The sequence below is a fragment of the Phoxinus phoxinus genome (genome assembly GCF_949152265.1).
Source record: "Phoxinus phoxinus genome assembly, chromosome: 13".
Taxonomy (NCBI): Eukaryota; Metazoa; Chordata; class Actinopteri; order Cypriniformes; family Leuciscidae; genus Phoxinus; species Phoxinus phoxinus.
The window spans coordinates 17833918-17859105 of NC_136888.1; the positions used below are offsets into that span (position 1 = coordinate 17833918).

General features: G+C 37.4%; 1 protein-coding gene across 1 annotated transcript in view; it reads right to left on the minus strand.

The window, feature by feature from the left end:
- The window catches only part of ank3a (ankyrin 3a), a 121416-nt gene that overhangs the window by 73717 nt on the left and 22511 nt on the right, over window positions 1-25188 (minus strand). Inside the window, exons 2-4 of the mRNA XM_079632699.1 lie at window positions 3561-3662; window positions 2815-2913; window positions 2254-2352 (exon numbers count right to left, since the gene is read on the minus strand). Of these exons, the coding sequence (XP_079488825.1) occupies window positions 2254-2352; window positions 2815-2913; window positions 3561-3662 (300 nt within the window). The remainder of the gene's footprint in view (window positions 1-2253; window positions 2353-2814; window positions 2914-3560; window positions 3663-25188) is intronic.

The following is a 25188-nucleotide window of genomic DNA, read 5'->3' on the forward strand; positions in this document are numbered from 1 at the left end:
ATGCAGGCAGGTACAAAACCATAAATCTGCGACAATAGCATTTTCCTGCGCATCTGAAAATATGTTTCCTCTTCCTCCTGTTGGTTGCCAGCCTTTGGGTTATGTTGTATATTACAGTATATACAGTAATACAGTAAAAATATATTTTACAGTCAAACTTACTGTAATATATATCTGTGTAAATATTCTATAATTGCAAAACAAAATAAATTCCTGTAATGTTCTCATTTACTGTAAGGATGTAAATCTCTCCTGTCTCAGCTGAAGTTGCCACCAGCAGTGTTTGAAAGGCACAAGGCTGAAATCTATTCTGTTTTGAATGTGTGGTTCACAGTTTTGACAGCAGTGTGTTAGCATTTGAACAAAGTGCTGTAAATCCACAGTGTTGTGCAGGTTGTGGTTAAAGTCATGGGATAAGTGTGTAGAGTTTTGAAAACTGTGTTCAAGCAATGAAAAACGAACTAGAGTTTGGTCCACATGAACTGCTGCTGTGCAGACTGTAGTTAGAGTTTTGCACATGTAGCTCCAGTTGTGCTCACTGTCGTTTAGCAATCGAAAAAAACTGTAAAAAAATGACCTTGGCGTTAAAACTATTCCCAAAACAACACATCAGAAGCTTCACAGCATTTTTAGACCCATGTGATCTGCCCTGTAATATATATGAACTGAAACAACAAATATTTTAAAAGCCATCAAAAGACCTGAGACTCTAATTGAAAATGCACAAAATGTATTGTTTCATAGACACACTGTTTATCCCAGCTACACTCTGCTGAGCAACCCACCCCCTCCTCTCGGCGAAGAAAAATCAATCGGTAGTGAACATTTTTATTTCAAATTTCTTAATAAGCAGAATGTCTTGATGTTGTAACTAGACATACAGGTTACCATGGAAACTCTGTCATTCTTAATATTTTTTTTTAAATCAGTGGAGATTTCCCCAGAGAGGACAGACCCCATTACACCCCCCTGCCTTAACCTAAGTGACCCTGTTTCCATGGCAACACAGAGATGCTGACAGTGCAGGTAAAGAGAGAGCAATACTTTGTGATGATGGAGCATCAAGCAGGGACACAGACACAATCTCCATTCATCATCATGTTTTACCCATTCTATGTCTTAGCACTTTTGCTTTGAGTTCAAAATTAATTTCATGTCATTTTATGCATGCATGTATAATAGCACTGGATTAAATATAAAAGGAAGATGTTATGGAAAAATGGAATTTCCTTTTACAAAAGGAGATTACAAAAAAGCTCCTATTGCAAAAAAGATTTCAATCTACGATGTAGACACACTCCCCCGCAAAACATGGTCATTCTAAAGGTAAGAGAGAGAATAAAAAAACAAAACTTTAATTTATTTGGCACAAAAATTCTTGACTAACTTTATATCTAGCATTTATAAAAAATAAATGCTACAAAATTGCAGCATATGCTTACGAGTGTTTATATCTGTATGTACTGTGTTGAGATCAGAGCAGGAAATCCTGTTATTAATGGCACACCAGTAATGTAGGTGGCCTTCATAACTTACTGAGCTCAAGTTCAAAGCAGTGTGTGTGTGTGTGTGTGTGTGTGTGTGTGTGTGTGTGTGTGTGTGTGTGTGTGTGTGTGTGTGTATTGACTGGTCATCTAAAATAGCAACAGATTAAGAGAGTTGAGAGAGTATGTGCGTGTGCTGCTTTGCAGAAAAGCTGGTTGATCCAAGTAAATGATGTGTGCATGTGCAAATGCATTCCCTGCTAGAATTATTTTTTTCAAAATTAAAGTTGCCATCCATTGCCAGCATTTTTATCATTTTCACAAAACTTTCATGGCACCCAGAATATTTTGCTGTATGAATACATTCATATATCAAAAGAAAAAGACCCTCTGCTTTTAAACAAAACAAATCATTTTATTCTAGCTTCATGTATTGGTTTTTTTTATCATTACCGGTACTTGAATGTGGGTAAGTTTCATAAAAAAGCAACATTTTGAATAAAAAGCTGAGAAAATCAAGGTTTTTCCCCCAAAGACTACAAAGTGCATACGCAATGATTTTATCGCTTATTTCTGTTTCTTTTTCGCCTGTGTTTTGAACGGGATGTTCTGTAGTCTTTCAGAAGACACCACCCCCTATCGTATAACACTGAAAACACGGAAAGCCAGATAATTTCGTCAATAGAAGCGTTATCTCACAAATGAGGAAAAATACCGTGTATGGCGGGGAAAAAGTTAAAAGTGTGTTTGTGGAGTCTGAAGTGTGTACCTGGCTCTGTGCATTGACGCTGGCCCCATTGGTCACTAGCTCTCTCACCACATCCGTCTGTCCCGCCAGTGAGGCGATGTGCAGCGCCGTGTTTCCTTTCTGGATTAGAATAGATAGAGAAACAACAGGGAGAGAGAATGAGTGGCATATCATGATTAATCCTCTACCACCTGTTTGTGTCACCCCATCCAAAGGGGTGTTTTGTCCCACTGGCATCCCACCACCACCATTCCGTCCCCTCTTCCAGAGAGGTGTTGTTTCCGCTGGCCTGTAAATTACCTCCACACACACACTCCATTCCTGCAGAGTGAATGCAGCACTAGAGGCTTTTTATACCCAGTGTGAACATGCTCACAGGAGCAGAGAACACCATGTGATATCAAACACAGATACAAACATCTCCTCAAGCTGTGTGTGTGTGTGTGTGTGTGTGTGTGTGTGTGTGTGTGTGTGTGTGTGTGTGTGTGTGTGTGTGTGTGTGTGTGTGTGTGTGTGTGTGTGTGTGTGTCTGGGTGTGTGTGTGTGTGTGTGTGTGTGTGTGTGTGTGTGTGTCAAACTGACCTTGGTTGCTGCATCTACGTCGGCACCCAGTTTGAGCAGCTCGGCCACCACTTCCACATGCCCCTCTTTGGATGCCAGGTGCAATGCATTCAACCCATTCTGAAACACACAACGCAAGTTTTGCTAGTGAACAGGATGGTTATGGTTACCAGCAGCATACCAATAAAAACCATCTATCTATCTGTCTGTCTGTCTGTCTGTCTGTCTATATATATAAATATATATATATATATATATATATATATATATATATATATATATAGATCAAGCTGTGACATTTTCCTTATGTGATCTGATCTCTAAACAAAATGTTGTGAGGGATTTAGAAAGACTGATTCGCAAATCCTAAAAAGCCATAAGGTTTTCTGTTTTCAAACCCATTTTTGAAAGAAATCTCTTATGCTAACCAAGGCTGCACTTATTTGATAAAAAATTCAGTAAAAACTGTAATATTTTAAAATATTGCAAGTACTCCAGTCTTCAGTCACATGATCCTTCAGAAATCATTCTAATATGCTGATTTGGTGCTTAATAAACATTTATTATTATCAATGTTGAAAACATTTGTGCTTCTTAATATTTTTGTGGAAACTGTGATTCTAACATTAAAATGTACAGTACAACCATCCAACAGCATCACAAAACAGCAACTTAAGGAAATTACATTTTCTCACACTGTAAATTTGACAATTTACTATCATCATTCTATCATCATCCTGTCATTTAGTAACAGAAATAATTCATACCTGATTACAGATGTTGATGTCGACACCAGTCTTCAGGTAGTCAAGGACCTTCTCAAGGTTCCCTGCCCTCGCTGCCCGCAGGTAACTGGCATTGCTGTCCGGCTGCAAGTAACGACAGAAAATGCAGAAGTTTATTATTCTGATGACAGGGTTAAAGGTCAAATCCAGGTCAACTGAGGTCAAATGAACAAACCAAACATATTTACAGCTTTCAGCTCATTGAAATGCAATGAAATTAAAAGAATTCATACCAACTCCATCTTTACTCAGTGCCATTTGTCCCCACAAACACACATACACACATCCAGGGAAACATCAGGTTTTGTTTACAAGTCAACGTCCTACAGAGAAGCTACGATTGTAGCGTGACAGAGGATCAAAGTTTCGCCGAACACCTAGAACCATTGGCAGTCCATCGCTGAGCTGATATCCCAGCGTTCCAGTTGAAAATCCAGCCAAAAACAGCTCTGGTCTCTCATCAACGGATACGGAACAGAACACTAAATAACAGCTATTATTCTGACACGGGTTTCCGCCCACTCTCCCTCTGATCTTTCAGTCTCTCACTCAGAATTAGTTTTCTCTTCTCAGGCGTATATGAGGAAGAGTGCATGATTTGGCGAGAAAATACGATGTGTTTGCATGCGTGTGCCTCGTGAATGTGTCTTCTTTTGTCAGCCTCAGTTTGACTCAGGGACACTGCCGTTGACAGAAGAGGACACACAGCAAAATTTCAGTAGAGTTTACCTCACTCACTCATAAGCACGCATTCTTTTTTATAAAGAATAAGACAGGCTTATCTCAGGGACACACTCACATGGGGAATTCCTCTAAATGACCGGCTATATTTAGTTCTAACTAAACCCAGGACAAACTCCTCCCCATATCTACCATCAATGTGTGTGTGTGTGAGTGTTGGCAAGAAGGTCTGGAAAGAAAGGTTCACTTTCCAAAAGTAACTCATATGAGTTTGACAAGAAGAGGCCAAGCTGGCATATCACAGAGATAAATAATCATTTATGCGCATTCATCTAGTGACAAAAACTCTCAACATATTGCACAGAAAATGACAGATGTGTTTTTGTAACGGTGTTCTTTTGTGAGATTCAGTTCATAATGAACTCTAAGCTCATTAGCTAGTCATTTATTCGACCTATTCTGCTGGGAGAACCTCCATTTCCTGTGTGTGTGTGTGTGTGTGTGTGTGTGTGTGTGTGTGTATCATCAGACACTTACAGTCTGTGCCGTATGAAATGATGGATTAAAATCACATGCGAGAGATGCCTTTGCTCAGAGGGTAATGCTTACGGTAAACAAATTCTGCCCCACACATACACAATAAAAAATACTGAGAGAGAAAGGACATTTTGTGTGTGGCGCTCTTTTTTGTGATTTCCCCTCTTATCTCTGAGTTAATGAGTTTTTCCAGCTTGTCACCCATAACTCCTTCCCTGGAGGATTCTGTCTGGGAAAATAACACCCATCCACACCCACATATATATATATAGTCACAAAGAACATAATGTGAGTGCTGCTTGTGTCCTATTGGATAAGATCTGACTTTCTAATATATGTGTTTTTGGGTCAATCCGAGGAACGGGTTGCCATTGAATAGGAATGACCTCCTGTCCTGTTATCACAGTGACCTTGAGCAAAACTCTTAACCCTTCATTACTCTGATGGGATTCTCTGTACTATAAGTTTAATAAAAGCTTTGGATAAAAAAAACTGCTCAGTGACAAGTTCAAACATTTGAGGTCGTAATATTTTTTTTTATGTTTTTGAAAGAAGTCTTTTATGCTCACCAAAGCTTTTATTTGTTTAAAAATACAGTAATAACAGTAATATTGTTACTGTTACACTTGAAAATACATTCTGTTGCACTATTATTACAATATAAAACAACTGTTTTATATTTTAATGTTTTAAAATGTAATTTATTCCTGTGACGCAAAGCTGAATTTACTCCATTCTTCAGTGTCACATGATCCTTCAGAAATCATTCTATTATGCTGATTTGCTGCTCAAGAAACATTTATTATTATCTGTTGAAAACAGTTGTGTTGCTTAATATTTCTGTTAAAATTGTGATTTTACTGTCACTTTTGATCAATTTGTTGATTAAAAGTAAAAAATAATAATAATAATTGCATTGACCCCAAACTTTAGACTTTAGACAAACTGAAGTGTAAACAATGTCGAACCTGCTAACCAGTGCTTAAGTCTGTTGCATTACAATAAAAGAACAGACAGGAAAATTAACAGTACACAACATAGTCAACTATCTTAAACCAGTGACACAATGCACAAACATGCAAACATTCATATACAACCTACAAAGTAGCATCAAAGAACACCAACAACATCCATAAAACATTTGATTCTAAACTTTACATAACCTTAACACTCATAACATGAATACACTCTTTACTCCACCTTGGTCATTTCCACAGCATTCAGACATTTATCTCCATCAGAACAGATCCTTTTTTATCTTTTCGTATCACTTTAGTATTACACAAAACCATACATACTTCAGTCAGCACAGAAGATAAATATTTTCTCAGTAAGTAAAACAGTTTTGTGGGAGGTTGTGAGAAACTAGGTAAAAATGTATGACTAAATAAAAGCAAACTCAAAAAAAGTCCTGTCCTACTGTTGACACACACACACACACACACACACACACACACACACACACACACGCGAGAGAGAGAGAGACACAGGTATAGTGTAAAGATTACGCTTTGAAAAACTGGTGCCATGTCTTACAAGTAGCTTTCTGTAAATGCTAAAAAAAATCTTTATATTTACAGGTTTAAGTTACAGTTTCTTGGTGTTTATACTGTAATGTAAGGCACAGACATGGAGCACTTACCAAATATCAGTTTTTGATATACTGCCCCAAACTCAAATTAAAAGTAAATAAATATTTCCGTGTGACACTGGTGTTAGCAACCTGTGTGTCAAGTGTCGAGCTCTGAATCATTATAAATGCTCCCGTTGTATAATTCATCTCAATGTGAAAGGCCTCTCTGTTTAAAATAGTAAGCATCAATATTTCATTGTGGGAAATCCTGTGAACACTTTATGCATGTACAGTACACACACGGTACAGTGGAAACGCTCTGTCCTACCTCATACACACAGTTACAGACACAAACACACACCCAGTGACCAATAAGACACATCTTACATAAGACATTCTCTAGGGTACAGCTGTTATTAAAACATCAGAGATACTGGACTGAAAGGAAGAGAAAAGGTCATAGCTGATTAAAATGACGTGACACTACTTATGAAAACAAAATGTTAATGTCCGTACAACAGCTGTTGTTCATAAAAGAATTAAGGAAAGAGAGCATTTAAATAGTTGACCCAAAAATACCCCAGTCTCTGCCTCTCTGTCTCAGTGTCTCTTCACTTCCTAGATAAGCAGTGAGCTCCAATACTGCATGATTGGCAAAAAACAAAGCTACCCGTCAGTGTGGCTGCAGACAGGGTGACTACACACACACACACACACACACACACACACACACACACACACACACTCCTGTCCTTTGAACAGGCAACATCAGCATCATTATACGCAGCTATAGTCAAACAATGCAAAACATGTTGTGATTTACAGTTGGATTGGACCAGTTGTGGTTGGTTTTGCAATGGTGTTGGTCAGTTTAGACCATCTGGGTCAGACATAATGGTCACAAGTGTCCGCTATTGTTTAGTTTGAAAATCCCTCCTCCACTTATTTTCAGTCTGTCCGTTTTGATTCTCACTTCAACCATTTTTAAATCAGAAAACCAACTGGTGACTGATTCATATCCATTGTTCTTAATTTAAAGTCAAAATATTCACCATATATACTATACGTTTTTAAGTACAGATGCACCGGTGTAGAAACTCTGGCGGATATCAAGTCAATAATAATTTCCATATTATGGCAAAAATCTATACTACTACTATGTTTGAAAAAAGAAAAAGACACTAAAAACACAATAAGAACTATCATTACATCCACACAGCAATTCATGTGGACTCTTAAAGGGGAAGAAATATTAACTTAAAGAATTAAATATTTTACATAATCTATCACTATTCATTACTGCTAAAGTAGATGGAGATATGAATCTTTATAATGGCCAATACGACCGACAGATAGATAGACAGACAGAGAGATAGATCCAAATCCAGGACTGCAATGTCTTTCCAACCTCAGCATCACAATAAAACTGAGGACCCACAGTCACAACAGCTTGAAGAGGTAGAATCATTCAGTCATGAATGTACAGTATAAAGCTTTGTTAGGTTAATGGCATGGATTAAGTGGTCTAGAACAGTAGTGAGCATGGCAATCACCCTGTGCTTGTATTACCATGCATGCACACACGTATCAAGGTCAGAAAAAAAGCACTAGAGCAAAGGTAGAGTTGGAGCGCCTGACCAACATGAATGTCGACACTAACACTATAACACTAACAAACATGAAGCAGAATATTATTTTTGCAGGTGATACAACTCAACTCAAACAAACAGTTATTCTCTAACATATGTGAGGACATTTAGCTCTGCAGGATTCTGCAAACAAAATCTGGAAATCTGAGCCCAGCAAGACCAATAGAGCAGACTTTGCGCCATTTAAACTGCAGAGGGTCTAGCAGAGAGTTTAAAATGACCAAAGGTGTCAAATATATCATGTATTGAAGAAATATGTTAATAAAAGATTTGAAAAACAAAATCTGACTCAAGGTGTAGCAGATAAAGAGCAAGAGCATTTCAGGGTCTCTTACACAATGACCCAAGCATCCCCAACCAACAAATCTTACATTTTCCCAACCATTCCCAACAGACCTATTTAAAAACAACACACACTTCCTAACTATTCCCAGTCATATTTGTAGAGTACTTACGGAGGAAAAGTAGTCAGCAGCCTCTTCCACCGCCATTTTTCCTGCAGTCCCACAGAAACCCGATCACTTACTTCTCTAGCTCTGCGGCCAGCAAGGTGCCATTCAGTCATGTGACGTGTAAAAAATGCCCTGGCAGCAGGATGCTCAAAGACACACTTCCACCTGACGTGTGTGTGTGTGAGAGTCCGGATTCAAGGATACAAAGCTCTCCGGTACTACAGTAAATACAAAGTCACTTTGAATCCAACCTTCTCTGTTCTTCCTTTCTCTTTTACAACTTGACCTATCCTTCTGCGTCAAAGAAAATCGACTTCTCGGTTTTCTTTGACTGTTCACAATCCTGCCCGAAACGATCTCTCTCTTTCTATTTATCCAATGGGCACACGCTCCAATCTTCATTCAACACGGACAGAACGTGTATCATTTAAATAGCTGTGATGTTTTATGTGCTTTCCCACTACCTCTCTGATACTCTCTCTATCTCTTTCCGTCACACACACAGAAAACAGAGGGTGGGGGTCTTTTGAATAGTGATATGAGTTGTTAAGGGGGTCCAAATATAGCAGCTGATTCCAATGCATTTGCAAATCGGACTATGGCAGACTCCCTTTCCCTCCATTCTGCAGTCTCCCCCTCCCTGCAAACCCTCATGTGCCTGGTTTGTATTGTCTGAATGCTTATCTACTCCCTTTATGAATAAAAAGAGCGTGTGTTTAGGACTGCTGGGGGTCGGTTTATTAGGCTGAATGCTGGGTTCATGGTGCAGCTTAAAAAAGGATTAGGGGGCATTTCCCCCCTGTATTAGGGCCACCGCACCATCATGTAAACACGCACCCCAGCTGTACCTCTGACAAAGGGATGAAGCGTGTCACACATTATACAGGGACACAGACTGTGTTGTTTACATACTGTGCTTGCACTGTGTATCTTAGTGTCTGTTTGAATATACTGTTCTGTTGAATGTACCGTTGGGTGTTTGTCCTTTTCCGTGTATTATCAGTATGTGTTTATGGAAAAGGGGAGTGGCCTAGAGCTGTGTGTTAGACAGACACATACTGTGTGAACATATGGAGAGCTAACCGGCATTGACAATCTGATGTTACAACAAAACATTATTTTACTTGTTTATTATTGAGATTTGAGCATATAAGGTGTAAAGCTTGCATCAAGAGATTTTTAACATATTTAAAAATAGTAGTGAACTATTTTAACAACAAACTATTTTGAATCTCATAAAAACATTCTCAATGATAATTTAAAAAAAATTGTACAAAGAAATAGCATAAATTAATGTATAATAAATGCTACCATTATGTATGGATATTTAAAATGCAAATGCATGATGTATGGAAATTTAAATAGTGTTCATTTAAAAATTATATTTATTTAATTCAAATACAGAAATAAAACAAATATACATTTTAAAATATCTTCAAATAGAACAGTTATTTTAAATTGTAATAATATTTGACAGTATTACAGTTTTTACTGTATTTTATCAAATAAATGCAGTTTTAGTGATCTATTTAGAATTATATATATAAATATAATATATAATAAAATATTTTTGCATTAGAGTAATGAAAATTGGAGTTATAATCTGAATACTAAAAATATTAATAGTACTAAAAACATACATCATGTGATGTAAAAAAAAAAATTGCTCTTTTCTTTTGATTTTGGGTATGATACATGGACATATACTTTTAAAAGGCTTTGCGGAATAGCTTTAATAACTATTTCTGTAAACCTCCCTTTAGACATATTTCCTGTTACACACCACATCTGCAACACTTTTTTTGTAGCTGTGATTATTTATGTACGCTGTTGTTTCTTGGAATTCTCTCTGTAAAACATGTACAGTAGACATGCACTTGAACATACAGGCATTCACACACACACTTTGATTATGCAGAGAGGCATCCCATGATGCTTTGGGGGTGCATCACAGGTCTCCTCGTTCTGGGATGGTGGCGTTGCTATGACAACAGAGGAGGAGGGGAAAGAGAATGTGATCTGAAGGAGCTCAAGATGTTCGGTAACCGTGGTGATGGTTTCCCTCAATGACCTCCACCTCATCAGCCAATCACGGAGAGTGTATGAGAGTCATCATTCTCTCTCTCAAATACAGTCAGACACAGAGGTATTCACAAGGGCTACACCTGCTTTAAACCCATGGGCACTGGAGGATTTCCACGCTTTGAGAAATAGGGCATCATTATACATTCTAGAAAGATAAATGAGCTTCGCTCCAACATGACGAAATGCCAACACAGACTGGATGTAGCAATACAGTATTTAAGTATGCATTTTCACTGAGTTCGGAAGTGAGCGATGTGTCAGGCTGTCAGTACTGTGTCTGGATGTATGTTTGTTATTTGTGATGATGTTGTTTGTGAGTGTTCACTGTGTTTGCTGAAAATGTGAAATTTAATGCCCGTCGGCAACAGTCTTCTTCCATGTAAAGCAGAGACATGGCAGGGAAAGGTCTATGTCAGACACAGAGGAAATGAGGTGACCAGCGCTAAACACAAAGTGACTGCAAAGAAACATCAGAAATGATGACATCACCAGAATGTGCTTGATATTCAGACTCACACTGGACCCTAGTGGAGAGATTCAATACTACTGACTCTACCTAACAGAAACAGATAAACAAACACAGCTAGCCTATTGCCCTGTGTTACATTTAAAATGGCAAAATGTTAAAGTCAACATGAAATCAAAACTATTTACTTTCCTAATGCATGGTACTGGTCGTTTTGTGAACGATTCATCAGAGCAAGTTTAGCGTACTCTTAAATCAAACATAAGACCAATAGAACATTTGGGAGCAGACGGTAAAGCTATACTTCACTTGCAGCTGCGCGCGCATTGTGGTAGCGGAAAAACAGTGGTAACAAGTGGAGGAAAATGGGCAAGATCCATGGAAGAGAAAAATGTCAGAATCAGAATGCAAAAAAAAAAGATGGTCTTCATTTTTACAGCATACCATCGTCAAAGCTTTGAAGCTAAAAGCAGATGTTTATGGTTGCAAGCCATTAAATGGATAGACTAAACTGATGAAACCTGTGAGGATTACCCTACTATTAAAACATTAATTTGATGTAAACAATAGGTCTACATAATATTCACATATGCAGTTCATAGGGGGCAAATATTTTGTCCCCATAGTTAGAGCATAAAATAATCTCACAATTGTGAGTTCATATCTCATAAATTCATGTCACAACTAAAAAAGAAAAGAAAAATAAATTGCTGGATATAGTCGCAATTCTGAGGGAACAAAATGCAGAATATCGAGTTTAAATTCTGCAATTAAGATTTTTATTCTCAGAATTGTGAGGTATAAACTCGGAATTGCGAGGAAAAAGTCAGAATTGTCACAATTATGTATATCACCAAAATAAAAAAAGGTTACAAATGACAGGTTCAGGTTGACTTTAAGACTGGCAACTGTCAGCAAGGGTGCAAGAATACACGAAGACGATGACGATGATGATGACGAAGATGATGATGATTCAAAACACAGAATTTAATAAAAATCCACAAAGTAATTCACATAAGTTCAGACTGACGCAACTACACACACGCTAACTTGAACGTAGACCAGACCAACACTGAGTGAAAATGAGGAACTAATATACACATGGAGATGATGAGGATTAGTGTCCATGGAAACAAATGAGTGGCGGGAAAACTCAAACCAATTGGAACATGTGATGAATGAAAAACTAAAAGTCCATGAAAACTAAACTAACAAACACAACTGATATATCGTAACAGCAACACACAAGTTTTGTCAATTTACATATTGTCAATTTACAATATTATTATAATAATTATAATTATTAATGATTATTATTATTAATGAACTCATTTAGCAAGTCTACAATCAGTCAATTAATGAGTCAATCAGAGATGTACTGAATAGTTCATGTGAGTTCGGGCAGCTGGAAGTGCTTTAAACTCTCTCCTGTTCTCTCTGAGGGGCAGCAGTTAATGTGTGCCGGCATGCATGAACTTGCGAGTGTGTGTGTCTGTGGGTCTCTGGAGGCAGAACAGCAGCGTGTGACCCAGAATCATGCTTCTACAAGGAATTTATCATTACATACAGACCCCAACTATCGTCCATAAAACCATATCTGACACGCACACACAGTGAGAAGTAAAATGTTAAAACTCATTTTCTGAAAAAGTGTGTGTGTGTGTGTGTGCGGCCTCGGCACCCAGGTGCAGACAGCCTGCAGATGTGGGATGCAATATTGTACACATACACACATCTTTCTTACTTAAATCGGTTGTAATTGTGTTCAGAAAATATTGTCTATTCTAGTCTATATTTTCTAAAATCAACAGATATCCATAACACAAAAATTACCACTGCCACATAATAATAATAGTCTGGTTCTATCATGTTTTAAAAATATATATATTTCGGTATTTAATTTATACTTCATCTGGAATTAATTATAATTGCTTTAGTGGTATGCTATATAGATCATGCATTACAGATATTCGTAATAATACATACAGAGTGTCATTTTCAGTGCCATCCCAACAAGTGTTGAGGAGGACAGGAGATGTCCATCCAGCTGTGGGGCTGAGATTAGCTGGATTCGTTATAATTACACTGGGAATAAAGTCAGGTGAGAAGGATAATCCCAAACCCCATCATTAGGACAAGAGAGAAAAGAGAGGCTAACTGAGTGAGCAGCGAAGACATAAAAAGTATGGAGGTAAAAAAGGCTATGAATCACTGTAAATCTGGATTAAGGAAAGTAATAAAGGAACTAAGTGTTGACAAGACCATGGCCGTAATGTAATGTGGGTGTGTTTAATCATTTGTGAATTAGTGAGACAATAAGAGATGGAGGAGGCAAGTGAGAATGAAAGAGCGAGAGAGAGCCATGTGAAATTTCTGCAAGTCGTGTATGATATGACAAACAGCGTCCAAAAGGTCACAAAAAGCCCAGAAACATTCAATAGCCATTATTTAATCCTCACAGTCATTTTGATTTTAAATAAGAGCCACTTCCACAAGGAGTACTGGATATACAAAACATAAGAAATGATTGCAAAAGAATAAATACTTTTTTCAGCAGATTATATTAATTGATAATGTAAATTCACAGAATTCTTGACAGAACTTTCTATTTCTAAACTTTCTATTCACCGAAGAGTCCTGAAAGCATTATTCATAAATACTAAGCAGAACTATCGTTTTTAACATTGATAATGATTAGAAAAGTCTCAGCATATTTCTGAAGGATCATGTGTTACAGAGGACTTGAGTAATGACGGCTGAAACCATTAAAATAGGAAACAGTTGTTTTAAATTGTATAACATTATTATAACTAAATAATATTTAACAAAATTACTGTTTTACTGTATATTTGATCAAATAAATGCAATCTTGATGAGCCTAAGTGACTTCTTTCAAAACATGTATCATTTTTGTGGTGGGGCCAGTAAAAAAGTTGCCAAGGTGGGTAAAAATCTGAACTTCTGCGTTCTGCCCAAACCAGAAAAAAGAAAAAGAAAAAAACAAGTACAAAACTTCAGGTGAATTAGAGTATGTTTGTGCACCGCCAGGATTTATCCAAATGCTATGACAGAAATCCCTGAAAACCTTGAGATATAGTTTAAAGACTGTTTCATGCCCTTTACTAAAAGATAAGTAACCACATGCTCCGTTTCTAACATATTCTAATGCCGAATACAGGATCAAATCTGTGCACATGCTCGATGAATGACTGTCACACACTTCTCCATTTAGAAGTGTCTGTGTGAGATATTATCTGGCACCCAGGCTGTAGCAGATGAGAGAGGAGGGAAAGGCCATCTGCCTGTATTACCCCCCCCCCCCCCCCGTGCCCTCAAACACCCCCAAACACATACACACACACCTCAAAATATCTCAAATGTACACACATGCTGTTTGAAGACCATGAGCCAAGATATTGCATCAGTCACTCGCTTTCATCCTTAAGCTAATGGTCGTTCTGTAAAACTTCAATCGAATGACACACATTTTCCCTTTGTGTCAATGAACTGAGGGACCAGTCAAAATTACTGCATGCAAGAGATGATGCAGATTCCCACATTATTGCTTTAAATAGACCCCACCAACAATTTATGTATAATATATTAATAATGTAATAATAATAATATAATATATCAATAATTATTCTTAAAAAAATATTAAATTGTTTAACACCAGACACGTTAATATATTATGTTCAACACTGCTCAACACTGTTAGTCTTATTATTTGAATCTCTCCTTTTCTTGATTTACAGCGAATAACATGTTCGTACCGTGGCGAGCGTTTTATAGCAGCCATCGCGCGAACACACCAAGTAACGTTATAACAATGTTCAACACACTCAACGTATTTTTAGTATGCTTGTTTTGACCAAGTAAAACAGCGCTACATTACCCCACAATTTCAATTCATCAGATAAAGTGGCCTGTATGAGCAGTAATTCAGCGCTTGCGGCTGTTTTATTAGAACATAATGTGAATTTAGGTGATTATAAGTAACTGTAACAAAGTTCAAGTTCAGGGAAGAAGGTAGACGTTAAATCTAACTAATCGTAATAAACATAAGCAGCAAAACGAAAGGAGTAGCACTAGCGGCAATTAAGCATAATAAAAACAGCAGCGTAAAATGGAGGTGAAGACGACAGCTCCCATGATTCCATGCTCATTCACTGCATCATCAATCTACGCCTTTGTTATTGTTTTGAATAAGCGACCTCTAGCGGCGAAACTTACATACTCTGCCTTTAAGAGATATAACCAGTTTAGATGTCTTTAGGATCTCAAGCTGATTAGCTGAAGACTGTACTGAAGCTATATATGCATTAATCTTCCTTGAAAATAAATTTTAGCACAGCGCTTCAACAACCCATAATAAAATGACCCTTCACAATAGATAATGCTTTACAATGAACTCTGTTAGGAAGCTACATATGGCAATTTATCTGGTCAGTAAAATACCTTACTAACCTGCTGAATAAAAACGCCATGTCCGCGTCGCTTTTACAACATTTTAAATCCCTCAGTTCTCACCATCTCTGACACACCAAGCCAATGTTGATTCTCGTTTTATTACGATATCGGTCGCGTTCTCTTTTTGCCAGCAGACTCTCCTGTTTGGCGTTGTCTTTTAAGAAAAACAAGTGATTCCCCAGAGGTTTGAGATTTAACGTGCTACATCAACTTTTTTCACTCGTTGTCATGAAAAAAGTTGACGTAGTACGTTAAATCTCAAACCTCTGGGGAATCACTTGTTTTTAAAAAAAACTATGGCAGCCGTACCCGTACTCCCACACGTCAAAGTAGCCCGAGAAACCTTTATCAATTTGCGGATATGACGAGACTCACGAAAACCATTCAGAATCCACGCTTTCATGACGTAATGATGCTTTGACCGTCGAGTAAAAGTCTACAGCGGAGCTTGCGAAGCTTTGTTCTAAGTTGTCTCTTTAACCTTTATGCCTCATTATATATTTTACGACGTTGAGTGCATTAAGGGACAAAAATGTCCACTCTAAACACTGCCATAAAACAATTATATAGTTTTAAAAAATTCCACTTTCACTGAGTTAAATATTTTAACCAACATCAGTCCTGAAAATAACTACCAAATATTTATTTAATTTTCAGAATTTTAACCCCTTAAATGCCATTTGTTTACATGATGCGACAGTTTTTATCGATGTAAAAAACTTAAAAAAATTAAAAACAATTGTGTACTACATGCTAGGTGGATTTCTTGGGAGGGAATTATCACAGCCTGGTATATGTCCATGATGAGCAGCAACATTGATTTTTACGCATTTTTTATTTTTTGTGTTATGTCAGATAAAATAAAAAAATTACACTTAGCGCATTAAGGACCAAAAATGGTCACATATTAAACACTGCCTAAAATATTATATATTATTATTATTTTCCACTTTTACGAAGTTAGATCTTTTAACCAGCATCAGTCCTCATCATAACTACCAAATATTTATTTAATTTCAGGATTTTAACCCTTTAAATTCCAGTTTTGGTGACGATACCATCAATTTGTATAAGAGGAAAAAACACAAAAATGCAATTATTTTCCATACACTAAATGCAAATTGAAAACCTTGGCTTTGGATTATCACAGTCTTGAATATGTCAAAGATTAACAGCAAAATTATTTTTTGTGCTATGTCAGATTTTTTCCAAAATCACACATAGCGCGTTAAGCACAAAGTTGATCCTATTTAAACCCATTAAAATAAAAACATTTGAACCCACTGTCATAATATCATAAAATCATAATTTCTATTCAAATATCCTGTCATGACCACGCCTTGGGGTAAAATATTTACTTTTTACTGTTTTCCACCAGTTGGTTAGCCTGGCTAACGTGGAACCACATGTTAATTTTCTCGTATTTGAGGCGTGGTTTACGAATGCCCAGAGCCGTTTATTGGGCGCTACGAAGGTCTATCAAATGCGCCTGTACGTAGCTCATAGCCAATCGTTTCAATTATACCAGATGACGTATGTAGAGCGACAGAAATTCGACAAGGAAGAAGACGATGGGTCATAGATTTATGTGTACACGATGGTGTTCAGCGACTATTGCCGTTTGTCCAAGACAAACATGAGGGTAGAAGGTAAATCTGCAGTGCACATGTTGATATAAACAAACTGCTTCGGTGTGTCGCATAGACGTCGTCATCGTCTTGCTGCTCCCTCCCCGTTCTGTGATTGGTCCCCTCGCTGAGGCGAAAATCTAGTCCATGGTATCCAGGCTTAGCCTGGTAATACCAAACTCTGCTACTTCGCTATGCTTCATAGACAGAGTCTGGCATGGCATCATTGAAAAGTGTTTTCTTTATCGCGGGGGGGCGCTCGTCTGAAGTATAAAATCATTGGTTACCCGTAAGCCAATCACATAACGTTTGGTTATGACGTGTGTTATGCGCCAGCTCAGCAGCATCGAACTGCCACTGTAAACACATTATAAATAATGCGAAAACGAAACCATCGAGAGAAATACCGGAGTGAACACACGGTCGTTTTCGATTTCCCCAATCTCAAACTCGGCGCTTAGCGTCTACGTCACGGCTCTCAGCCCGCCCTCTGTTCGTTGATTGGCCGGCTGTTTTCAGGCCGGAGGAAAACTGAGAGACATGTCGATGTCTCAGACTAAGAACAGAAGCGAAATTAAATTGAGCGGAAGTACGAAGTCTGACGTAGTCAGGCTAATCCAGGCTGCCTAGCAGCGTGAGTAAAATCGAGCTGCGTGCAAGGCAGCATGGGGAAACCCAGGCTACCAGTTGGTACCATTTTTCATATAATTGACATAATGCAAACATCTGCAGTATTGCAAACATTTTCCTGATTTCTACTAGGTGACTATAACCTGTGCCTGTCTCCCTACACATCAAAATTTGCTCTAGAAAGAAAGCAAAACTACAAGATCACAATGAACATGAATTTTTATTTTTCTAAATTCTATTGCACACACACACATACACGCCTACACACACATCCTACACCACCGACACACACACACAGAGAGAGGGAGAGAGAGAGAGAGAGAGAGAGAGTATAGACAGAAAGGGTAAAATATGACCTTCAGGATATTATGATTTTTGTCACTCGCCTAAACACCATGTATTATATTTAGGCCCTACACACACACACTTTTGTCAACGCAGACACACATTGCTCTCAGACATCCACACCAACTCAGAAACATAATTTTAGATCATTGAGCCATTAAAATGCTTCATAACACCTTCAATAGTGCCCCTAGTGGAAACCAGGAAAATAACGTGCATTTCCCCCCATAGGGAATACCTATGTAGTGACGTCATCTGGTAGAATACACTATATAATGCAAATATAATGCTTTTGCTTCAAAATGAAAGGATGTTTCAACATAAGTCATGATTCATGTATTTATGACGGCCCCGGCTTTAAACAACGTTTTAATGGGTTTCAATGGGCCATTTTTGGTCATTATGGTGCTAGGTGTTCCTATTTGATCTACACAGTGTGTGTTATACATATTATGCAACATGGGATCAAAATTTGTAAATTTATCCCAAAAGTCACAATTTTGCCAAATTACATACCATTTGCATTAAAACAGCCAAAATGGTCAAAGAAATTAAACTGAAAATGACCAAAAATGGCCTAATGCAGCATGAAGGTTAAGATAACATGAAACAACTTTCATAACTTTGAAATAGCATGAATAAACAATCGCATTTTAATGAACAAATTAGACATTATTGTAAAGTGTTACCTAAATTGTTTCAATTCAAACCAAACCAGAACTTGTTATATTGTCATTTCAAGTAATATCAAACAACTTAAAGCTTTGAGGACCTGCCAGCTCACCATAAAACTTTAAAAAGATATATAACCTTTTAAAGATAAACACACACACACACATCTCTGTTGAATATACAGTAAAGGAGTTTTATAAGGGCAGACAGTCTGGCTGCTGCCCTGAGAATGTACCAGAGCTGATATAACAACACTCTGAACACGATCAATAGAGAGCTGGGTAATAGACCATTATCAGACAGAGTACCTTTGACTGGCATTTACAGGATAGAAGCAAAAGTGATCTAAAAAGAATTACAGTGCAGAGAGAACCAACACAATAAGATGGACAGAAAGAGCAAGAGAAATATTTACAGAAACACTCTGTCATGATTTTTTTTCAAATAAATAGATTTCTATTTCAAATAAATGCTGTACTTTTATACTTTTTATTCCTCAAAGAATAAAAAAAAAAAAAAAAAAAAGTAAGTAGCAAAACAGTTGATGCATTGATAACACTCGTCTACAGCCAAAATGCTTATACTGTATAGTCAAACTTTACTATGTCTAGGTCACTGAGAATGAAAATGATGCTTTAAATTGTTGATTGTTGCTTGCTATTGGGTCAGTATAAGACCCTTGACTGAATGGCGGAGGAAAAGTGAGTAATAAGGGAACGGATCTCAATTTAAACCAGAAATGACTTAAAAGCATGTAGTAAATAATTAAGGAGAGCAAAGAATTATTCATAGATTTATTCATAGATCCAGTGAAATATGTTTTATGTTTTGAAGCTATATTAGTTATTTTGAACATACAAATGTTTAAATTTGTAATTTTTAAAATTAAGTACTTTAAAAAATGTATTTAAAAAAATATATATTTTATGATATTCAAGTCGGTAAAAAGTAGATGAAGAATCGGTTTAAATAGTTTAGAAAATAGGGCACAATATACTGTATAAATATGAAGGAATTTTCCGTATTGGTATTTTACAGGTGTTTTACCTGTATTTTGAATTACGCTTTGCATTAGGTTGTGTTTTAAGGATTAACGGAAAATTCTATTAAAATGACTGGATAATATCCTGCCATAAAATTACTAGTACATTTTCCGTTTTTATTTTTTACAGTGCTGCCTTGCAGCGTTTACTTTCAACCTGCTCCCCAACACACACACCTGTAGTGTTTTCAAATAAACCTGAAGGACTTGAGCTTCAGGTGTGTTTCATTTGGGTTAAAGCTAAACTCTGCAGGGCTTTGATTTTGCAAAGGGACACATTTCTGTATAGCCATGCAGGGAGCATAGATGCCTCATACTTATATGAGCAGTGCAGATAACTTCAATTGGAGCAAATGGAGCCCATCAGTGCTTGCAGACTATTGCTGGACAGTGACTAGAGATGCTCCATTTAATGAATACAAGAGACAAGGCAAGTACACAATAGTTTTTTGCCTTTTGTTTCACCCTTTTGCTGATTTTGCACAAACAGGACAGTTGAAAAGTAATATCTCAATAATATGGAGTGTTAGTATACATACAAAGGTACACCCTCCCTACAGACATATAAACTGAAGAACATATTTCTAAGGTTAGCAGTGGACACGATTGAGTAGTCAACATGCTTACACAACAAGTTTGTCAAAGACTCACTCCCTACTCAACTGCTCACTCACACAGGGAGACTTTCATGGCGTTGCTGACTAAGCTATAATATACTGTGAGAAGAGCAACCACTTTCTGATCACATGACTCTCACACGCACACATCTTTTAAGAAATCACTCACTCACAGACACACACCTTCATGTCATACACCCATGATCTTGAACATGACATAAGAATTAACAGTAGCTGGATATAATTCCAAAATAGAAATGTGGGAATTTCCTGAATAATGCGTCACTGAGAAAGACATGAAGTACAAAAGAACGAAGAAAAGAAAGAAAAAAAAGAAAGAATTATCACATCAGCCTTTTAAATGATGAATAATTAAAAACTCATAACTGCATTTCTGCACCATTTGAAAGTCTGAAACATCTATTGACTAGACCATGGGAAGTCTGATTCATTTTAGTGAATCTCTTCGTTTGTGTGATTGATTTCAATGATAGTTTGAATCAACACCGAGTAGTGTTCCCAGAGGTTCCTGCACAGCATTTTATGTTAGCTTTTTAATCAATATAGGTACTTTTTTGTTGCTGTATAAGAAAACTGGGATGCATTAGCAGCCAGACAAACACACAGTACACAGAAAGTATCTGCATAGTCAATGTAATCTTAACATGGCAGCTCCCATTAGAAGAAAACACAAATATAAATAAACAAATGTCAAATAAAACAACTTTTTCTAGACTACTGACTGTCTTCTTATCTTATATGTACATTATTTGAATATATTTTTAAAGTACAAATCACTTCTTTAGGAGCAAAACCTTTTACAGCGCAAAAATCAAATCTGTTAACTTCTATAAAATTCAAAAGACTGCTTTTTGAAGTTTTTTTTCTTCTTCTCTCATTTTAATTTTTATTTTACATTTGACTTTTGTGGAAATATGTCAGTAAGTAAGGAGGTATGGTTGTGCATGAGTGTGTGATCTGTCCTCTGACACACAGTGTTCTCAGCCGGGAACTGGAGCTCTATATGGAGCCTCAAGCATGCATCAACCTTTAACAGACAACCGATACAGCTCATAGACCAACACAAACACTTGAGGAAATGTCAAGTGATACAAATGTAAAATATGTTGTTTATAGCTTTATAAAAATATATAAAGCCCATTTTCATAAAAGCCCACTGACCCATGGATTTTTGTTGACTTCTATCCAATAAACATAACCCTCACACAAACATTTCTGCAATTAAGGCTTAATTTCCTTGGCTTGTGGATACATTTGGTACCCACAATGTAAGCAAACGCTCACGCTCACACACACACACACACACACACACACACACACACACACACACACACACACACACACACACACACACACACACACACACACACACACACACAATTATTACCATAAATATACTTGTTTACACCTGTTCTCTCCTACCCTGGACACCTTAAACATCTGCTACTCATGTTTCACTGAATGAATAATAGACTGAAAGTCCTGGCATCATCCAACTCTCAATTACAATCACAAATGCAGTTATTTGTTGATGTGGATCTGCTTTAAATGAATGAAAAACAATCGTATAACTGTGACAGGCGTAGTACATCATGAAATGCCTGAATACTGCAACACACACTTGCATTTACAGGCAAGCATATATGGTAACAAAGCGTGGGAGAGGGAGAAAAAGGGAGTGAAAGACAGTGATCTAGGCCATAATTGATGATCACATGATCACAGAGAAGAACAAAGCATCTGAATAGATGGATAACGGGCCCTTCTCCACCTCTCCAACAAAATCACCCTCTTCATCTCCCCCTCGATGTGTGTGTCTCTCTCATGCGCTGCTCTCTATCATCCCCCTGCCCCTCCCCCACACCATTCCTTCTTCATGTTTGTGTGTGTGAGCGAGAGAGAGAGAGACACACTATTACACGGCTTCTCTCATTAATGGAGTGGAGCGAAGCTCATTCATCACACTGTCCTGCCACATGCACATACGTGACTGTATATTCTGCTGTACTCACCAGGGACAAACCCCCCAAAAAGTATTTAACTCCTCTGACCTCTCACTGCCCAGTGCAGTTTTTCATTCATTTAGTTTTTACCACTGTAAAAAAAAAAAAAAATTATAGTAATTGCATCATTAGAAAATCCAGTCTGTACCAAAAATCCAGTTAACAACGGTTAATTTTTTTTTAAATTGTATAATCTTTCACAAAACCTTATATAAATATTAATATACAATGCATATGAAACTTATTTTTAGTATTCACAAAAACTCTGTCCAAAAATGGTCTGTTCCAACCATGAGAAGATCAATGAAAACAGTTAACAGCTATTAATAAAAAGATACAGAAACTTGTTTTGATAATTTTTCAGAGAATGTAAACAATTTACATTAAATACACAATTTAAACAAAATACACAATTTTTTTCCTCTTAAAATTGTCACAGATGCCCTATAGCTAAAGTGGGCGCAAGCATTGAACAAAAATGTATGCACCTCTTAATGGAAATTACATTGATAATTTTTTGGTCAAGATTCCAGCACTCTGTAAAGTCTACTCCAGCACATCCCAAAGACTTTCAATGAATTTATGAAAATGATTCTTAATGCTCCCTCCCTACCATTCTTTCACAATTTGAGCATGATGAATCCTGACATTGTCATCCTGGAATTTTTCTTCCTACATGTTTAAGAAATGAAAAACTACACACTCCATGAATTAGGGTTAGAAGAACTGTTGCCAAGCATATAACATAGAAACATAATAAACAGCAATAATCATCCAAAGACTCTTAAGCATTTGCTTATTTAAATCCATACAGCAACTCCGAACACTCCGACTTTTTGGGACTTTAGCCTATTCACCTTATCCCCCAGAGTTAGATAAGTCCATACATACCCTTTTCATCTCCGTGCGTGCTATAAGTCTTGTTGACAAAAAACAAAGTCACATGAGACACAGACATATTTTAACCGTATAAATACTGGGAACTATATTCTCTGAAGGCGAAGCACTGCTACTTGGGCGGAGTGATAACCGCAGCACCTGAGACGCGCCGTTGTTTCTTCTGTCAACAAAACCAGCGTGACATCTCAGGTGCTGCGGTTATCACTCCGCCCAAGTAGCAGTGCTTCGCCTTCAGAGAATATAGTTCCCAGTATTTATACGGTTAAAATATGTCTGTCTCATGTGACTTTGTTTTTTGTACACTCTGTGACTATACAAATCACAACATGTAAATAGGAAAATGTTTGCGTTATTTTGGTCACTTATTTGGATTAGTATGCTAGCTGCAACCATTCACATCCAGTCTTTGTGCTAAGCTAGGCTAGCGGTGGGTGCGTCAAACAGACTTATAGCACGCACGGAGATGAAAAAGGTATGTATGGACTTATCTAACTCTGGGGGATAAGGTGAATAGGCTAAAGTCCCAAAAAGTCGGAGTGTTCCTTTAAGAGAAATAACAAAACGAAGTTTAATCAAAGAAGACACAATGTAAATATGAACTATATTTTTAGATTTGAACTCTAAGCTTATATTTTTCAGCTGAAACAGAAAAAGTAGAGAAGAAAACTATTTATTGCCCTCTGTTATCTGTCATCTGCTCAAAGACAATTGTGAATATCAACAACTGGTTGGTGAATTGAGCTCAAACTTGATTCAAATGTCCTGGAGGATCCAGCAGCTTCACTTCTTCATGAGTGAGTTCTGTATCAGGATTCACTGTCCCAGAGCACACAAGTATAACATCTAACCTTCAGATGACCTCTGCCAATGGCAATCAGCTGGTCTCTCTGCCTCTACCTCTTTTCACTATCTCCGTCCATTTAATACAAGATAAAGACACTACACCCGGTGTGAAAGAGGAGGATGAAGAAGTTCTAAGACCACAGCGACACCTTCATGTAACAGATTGTTTCAAGTCATTTTAAACACACACCTGAATAAATAAATAAAAGTCAGGCATGCACATACAAGTTGTAATAGCTCTTTGTGAAATGGACACCGACTTTGACCCCTGAGAGATGAGGCCTTTCACAACAACACCCTGTGGACTGATCTGAGATCAGGTCAGTGACACTCAGACGGCCTGACTCCCAAAGCACAACAGATGTCCCCTGTTCCCACGGCAACCCTCAACATAACCTGGGATGCAGAAATCTACGTTGTGTGACACCGCTTTAAAACATGAGATCTGTAGTGCTGTGTTTGGGATTCTCTGTTTATTTCAGTGCTTGATTCACACTAGAGGAATAAAAGTGAACCATTTTGATATATACCATTGTACTAAATGATAATACCATATTCATATACCATGGTATTACCAGTGCGACCATAGACATCGAGGGTGACACATGTTCCTGAATATTACAATTAAAGCTTGCTCAATGGGTCTTTCAATGGTCAGTTCTTCAATCATTACAGTTGGTTCCCAATTTTGGGTATTGCCATGATACAGCATATATCCAAAAAAGCATGTTATTACCACTGAATGTTTTATAGTAAAGGTACTGGGATACACTCAGACAAAATGACCATCCAGAATCACACATAAAAAAACAACTCTCTATCTTTGGCAAACTAGACTAATTGCTCTCCTATTAGATGCATGTGATGTACTGTGTGTGTGTGTGTGTGTGTGTGTGTGTGTGTGTGTGTGTGTGTGTGTGTGTGTGTGTGTGTGTGTGTGTGTGTGTGTGTGTAAGCACATGTGTGTCTCTGTCCCACAATGCCAAGGCAATTACC